A 6,000-nucleotide genomic window follows, 5' to 3' on the forward strand; every position below is an offset into this window, starting at 1 on the left:
TATCCAAGCAGCCAGCTCAGAGGCAGTGGCTACAGAGCACGGTGCTCTGCAGGGCGAGGGGGCCAGCTGGTGAGAAAAGCCACAATCTAAACAGAGGGTACCAATGACACCCCTCCTTTCTTCCTTCCATGTTTTCTTTCTAGTTGATTTAGTCATAGATAAACACTTATAGGAAACAACTGAGGCATCGTAGCAGGTGGTATAGACCAGGTTCTGGAACACACTGTCCCAGCTAAGCGGCTTCCCTGCGGCCACCTTCCAATGCCCCAGCCACTTGCCCCACCCCAGATTCTCAAACTGTCCCCAAGAGATACATGGAATACAGACGCGAGCACCAGAGTCTCCAGAGTGGAATCGGGAAAGGAGCGTGGGGGCCTCCACACCTCCCCTGGGCTTGCCTGCAGCCCCCGGGACCCTGAGTGCTCATCCTGTGCCCGCCCTGGCCCTCGGCAGCCTCGTCCTGCTGTGCTCGCAGCCCTGCAGGAAGCTGTCCTCCCTGTGGACACTTCGTGCCCCTCCCCTGACACCACCAGCGCCCAGGGCCTGGAACAGCGGCTGGCTCAGAGGAGGCGCTCCGTAAATATCTGCTGCGTGAATGCGGGGACGGGAGGCTGTGTTTCCTGAAGTCTGCTGACCGTCAGTCAGGCTCTCCTGGGGGCAGAGTGGTGGCTTCTCTTTCCCTCTGTTTGGAAGAGCCTAAGCCCCATACTGCTGCCCCACCTCACACAGGCCCGGTGGCCTCCCCTGCCACCTGGGGTGCTGCCACGGTCCAGCCCCAGGTGGAGCTGTCCCATGCCCATTCTGAACCTGCTTTCACTTTTGATTGCCCCTCTGCATCTTCAACTCTAAACCCTTTCTTCTTTTCCTGATTTCAAGGCTTCTAGTTCATTCCAATCTCATTTCCCTTTCTCCTGAATCCTCCCCCACCAACAAATCCCACCCATCTTCCAAGGCTCTTCTTCCACCAGACAGATGGATGGAGCAGGACATTGGGGTAGAAAGACCTAGGTTCAAGACCCACCTCGGCCACCTACCGGCTGTGTGATAGTCACAAGGCCATCTGACTTCTCTGAGTCTCCATTTACTTATCTCTAAAAAGGGAATAATAAGGTTTCATACAGACATGGCAAGAAGCAAATGAGATAAGTTGTTTTAGAATCGTGCAGAAGTTAGTGTGATGTTTTAGCCTTCCCATATTCACACCGGCCCCTTCTGGGCAGACTGCAGCTAGCGTCTTCATCCATACCTGGCCTCCTTCCACGCCCCATGTCCCAGCTGGACTGGGAACTGCTTCCTTAAGTTCTATCAGCTAAGGCCCCCAGCTAGCATTTCAGTAACTCCCAACAGGTGAGCAAACCAACATGGGAAAACTCATCGCAGTTAGACGGTCTGCAGCAAACAGTCTGAGAGGCCTCATGGGGAGAGCTCTGATGACCCCATGCCCCCCAATGCCAAGATGAAAATCTGTACCCATCCTACAGAAGCCACCTGCATCCTGGAAGAATCTGTCCCAACACACTGGGAGAACATGAAGGGTCCCACTGTATGCCAAGCACTTGATTTTGCAGAGGCAATCAAATGCCCCGATTTATTTAATTCTCAGTACTCATGGGCTGCCATCTATGGGGTCACACAAAGTCAGACACGACTGAAGCAACTTAGCAGCAGCAGCAGCAGCAGCAGCATGGCCCCATGAGGCAGGTAATGCTTATTTCCACTCCTCAGTTTAAAGACATGTACTCAGGGAGGACGAGAGGTGTCCTCTCTGGCACTCAGTTAACAAGAGAAAGGGCAGGATTGGAACCCAATCCTGTCCTGCTCCAAAGCTAGGCTGGGCTCTTCTCGGTCCAACCCTTCCAGGAACTGCAGGTCAGATTCCCAGCAGCAGACCCCGGGCAGGGCTGCCCCACACCACCAGGAGAGTTCAGCATCTACAGTGGGGGTGAGAAGCCATCCCCAAACGTTCTAAAGACAGAAGCTCCCAAACCAGACCAAAGCCCCCAAAGAAAGCACTAAGCCCAAAGAGGATGCTGACGCTGAAGGAACCTTGGGCAGAGCACAAAGGTGTCAGGGCCAGGCACCTACTTTATAGACTCAGCCACCACGTGTGAACATGCAACCCAGGAGCCCACACACGTGCGCACAGTCTGTCTGTGTGGCAGGCAGACTCAGGAAGCTTTCAAGCAGATGGACATCCACCCCTGGACAAGCGAAGGCACCCTTCCCTGTTCACGTGTCCTCTGCCAGTCCCTCGCCAATGGCCACCACTCCAGGCATGGGATTAGGCAAGCTAGCACCACTGGCTTCAGTGGAAACTAGGATTCCTGGCCCCGGTAGCCATGACGGTGATCATAACTCACAGATGTCTGCTTCCCCAGACCCACCGGGGGCAGTTCCTGCTTTGGCCTCTGCAAAGCCGGATCCAAAATTAACTGAACCCCGTCTGGCTCCTCCCGGGCAGGCAGCGTGAAGGCAGGCGCCTTATAAACAGGGTGCACGCCAGGCTTCCCACCCTCCCCCGGCACAGCTGACTTGCAGAGAAGAAAGACTCTCTTCCCACCGGGAGAAAGGCCTGTCTAGGCCACTGTCTCCCGGGCCCCAAACCTCCATGTCTGGAAATCTCTCTTCATCGGCTGTTAAGCAACCAGAGAGCCTCAAAGGAAAAGTGTGAACTTGGGTGGAAAATTCTGGAAAAACTAAGCCTAGTGGGAACGAGAGAGAGAGGAACTTCTGATGTGTTTCAAACCGGGTAAGTACGAGACCTCTCAGTGACCCGCGTGGCTGGACTAATTACCAATGTTATCAGGCGGATGACAGACGTGCCCCGAACTTCCTCTGTTTGATAGATTCCGCTGCACACACACTCAAGTTCAGGCCCATGCCTGCTGCTTTCAGCAATGCCCTATTCTTCCACAGGACCACTCGGCCCCCCAGCTCCTCTGGCCTGCCCCAGGCCTCCAGGCTCGGCTAGCACAGCAGGGTGACCCAAGAGGGCCCCTCCTGCTGGAACACAGCACACAGAATCAGTGCAAACTGCTCCCCGGCAGAATAGAAAACAACATCTCTTCTTTCCCTGCTGGGGTTTCAGAGGATGACTGAGGACGGCTGCTTACCTTCCTCGCAGCTGCCACTGGGGAGCTCCAGCCCACGGGTGCCTGGCGGGGGAGCCCCTGGCCAGCGCACACCAGGGTCCCGCACTCTATGCAGGCGCCGATGACCAGCTGCCGCCCGTCATCCACTAGCAGGCTGTGGCTCGCTCGCAGGGTGTAGAGAAACAAGGGCAGCCGGGCCACCCTCACGGCCTTCAGCCCGAGACACCGCTTCTTCTCCTGCTGGCAGAAGAAGCACACAAATGTCTCCACGCGGTACTGCCGAGACCAGGGGCTGACAGCATGGTGGGCACCGCGCGCCTCGTGCTGCAGCCACTGGCCCAGCAGGTCGTGGTAGCAGAGCACACAGGTGGCCACCAGGCCGGTGGCGTCGGCTGGCCTGGCGCGCGGGGCGGGCGGATAGACAGTGAGGAAGGGAAAGAAGGGCTCCTTCTCGCCCAAGCGGCTGGACGGGTTCACGTTGAGCTGGAACTCCTTCCCGGGGCCCAGCTCAGTCCCACAGATGTAACAGATTGATGCTGGGCTGCCCTGGGCCGACAAGGGCGGCTCGGAGAGAGTAGGGTCCGAGGCAGAGAAGGCCTGGTGGTACCTGCCCAGGAAGCCCTGCACTGAGGTGATGAGCTCCTCATTCTGGCAGGCCCGGTACAGGGCCCAGACGTCCTCCAGGACGCTGAAGCACTTGGGGCAGCTGCGGACTTCACAGCGCTTGTTGGGGCCCTGAGCGTTGGGCGGGCAGGGCAGGAGGCTGAGGAAGGGGAAATGCATGGAGGCCCTGGCATTGCCGTTGAGGCTCCTGGAGGCCACGGCCCGGGCATCCTGGGTGCAGTCCTCCCCACAGAGGTAGCAGGCCTCCGGCAGGGACCCACTGGGTGGGCCTTCTTCCCTCAGGAGCCGCCTGCCCTTGGAGGCCATGCCTGGGGCGTGGCTGTTCAGGGGCACCACGTAGAGCCGCTGCAGGACGGGCACATTGGCCAGTTCAAAGCTCTGCCATTGCTGCATGAGGGATGAGAAGCAGCAGGGGCACACCAGGGTGCTACCACCCTCGCTGATGGGCTGTGCCCCCGGGGGCGGGCTGTGCAGCCACAGGAAGGGGAAGAAGGGGGCCTGGGCCAGCTTCTCCTGCTTCTGCACGTGGATCTGGTGCTGCGAGGCTGGGGACAGCGCTGACCCGCAGATGTAGCAGCAAAGGCCCTCTGGTGGTGCTGCCCGGCTCTCCGGGGGAACCCGGGGTGCATGGCCACTACCATTTTCCTTGTCTTTGGGGCCTCGGGGGCCTGGGAGAGGTTGCTCCTTGCGGTCCTCCTCCTCGCTGGTGATGTTGATGTCACTGTCCTCAGACATGCAGTAGCCCCCACGGCTCTCCCGCAGTGGCCTGCTCTCGGGAGTCTTGGCGACCCTGCCCAAAGGAGCTCCTTTTGTGCCCTCTGCAGGGGCCACCTGGACTGAAGGCCCTTGCCAAGGGTCCTGAACTCCTCTCAGGACGCTGGCCCGGGCCTCTGGGACCCAGTGCCTCCCGGGGCCCTTCCGCCGGCGCCGGATGCCGGCCTTGGGCTCCCCATCCAGGCGGAGCTTCGAGGGGACTCCCTCCTCTTCCACATCCCCAGACGCCGGAGTCTCCGCACCCTGTCCTGGAGAGGGTCCCAGCGCCGGCCTCCACTCCAGGCAGCGGCCACCGCGAGGCCCGGGCCCCGGGGCGGAGCGCGCAGCTGGCGCCCCATCCTGGTGGGGACTGGGGCCGTCGCGCGCCGCAGGGTCGGGCTCAGAGAGGGGGTCGGTGTCAGACAGCTCCGACAGCTCCGAGTCTCGAGGCTCCTCGGCAGCCGCGCGGGGCCCGGGTCCGCCGCCTTCGTCTTCGTCGTCCGCGCCGCCCAGCGCATAGGCGACGTTCCACTCGCGAGGGGCCGCGGCGCCCCCGCGGCGCCCGCCCGCGCCCGCGTCGCACTGGTGGGGACGCTTGAGCCAGTACATGCGCTTGTCCACGGGCGTGCGGGCGCGCTCGAAGGCGGCCCACTGCTCGCCCAGGAAGCAGCGGCAAACGGCGCACACCAGCACGCAGCCGTCGGCCGGGGACAGCTCGCGCGCGCCGGGCGCGGGCTCCTGCTGCTGCAGGAACGGGAAGAAGGGCTGTGCCGGGGCCCCCGCGCCCGCCGCCGCCGCCGGCTGCTTCACCTGCAGCTTCAGCTCCTTGCCGCGCCCGATGCCGCCGCCGCAGATAAAGCAGGAGAGCGGCGCGCCGCCGCCGCCCGCCGTCCGCTCGCCCACGGCTGCCATAAGCCGCTGCTTGCGGGAGACCGGCGCCGGCCGCCCGCTCATGGCCGCGCCGCGCCGCCCGCCCGCCCCGGCCCCCGCGCGCCCGGGGCGGCCCTCACCGCCCGCCGCCGCGCCCAACTTGGAGCATGTGTGCGCGCCGCAAAGTTTGGCGGCGGGCACGGGCGCTTCGCCGCACGCAGAGGCGCCCCCCCGGCCAGCCGAGCCCCCGGCGGCGCCGCGGCGAGCGCGCCCGGAACGCAGCAGCGGCGGCGGCGGGCTCCGGGCGGCTGGAGCGGCAGCCGCATGTGCGAGCTCCGGCGCCTGCCAAAGCGTTGGGTCATTTAATTGGGGAGGAGGGAGGCGGGGCGGCGGGCGGTGCGCGGGGAGGAGGAGGGGAGGAGGACAGCGGGAGGGCGGGAGCGCGGCGGGCGGGGGAATCCCTCCCTCGAGCTCCCTCCCCTCTGCCCGCCCTCCTCCCCTCCCCCCTACTCCTCCCCTCCCCCTACTCCTCCGCCCTCCCCCCCGCCCCCACCCCCCCACCCCCCCCCTCCACCCCCCCCACCCCCCCCCCCCCCCCCCCCGTCCCCCGCGTCCCAAACTGCGCACAATAGCTCGCCGGCTCCTCTATCTATTTTGTGTC

At 63.1% G+C, this 6,000-nt stretch overlaps 1 protein-coding gene across 1 annotated transcript in view; it reads right to left on the reverse strand.

Annotated features, from left to right (window-relative positions):
• Nucleotides 1–5,378, reverse strand: part of GSE1 (Gse1 coiled-coil protein) — a 395,207-nt gene extending 389,829 nt beyond the window's left edge. The window contains 1 exon segment of the mRNA XM_027513880.1: nucleotides 3,114–5,378. Coding sequence (XP_027369681.1) covers nucleotides 3,114–5,078 — 1,965 coding nt within the window. The 5' untranslated portion in view covers nucleotides 5,079–5,378.
• Nucleotides 5,379–6,000: the final 622 nt, after the last annotated feature.

This window comes from Bos indicus x Bos taurus, chromosome 18 (genome assembly GCF_003369695.1).
Source record: "Bos indicus x Bos taurus breed Angus x Brahman F1 hybrid chromosome 18, Bos_hybrid_MaternalHap_v2.0, whole genome shotgun sequence".
In the NCBI taxonomy this organism is placed as follows: Eukaryota; Metazoa; Chordata; class Mammalia; order Artiodactyla; family Bovidae; genus Bos; species Bos indicus x Bos taurus.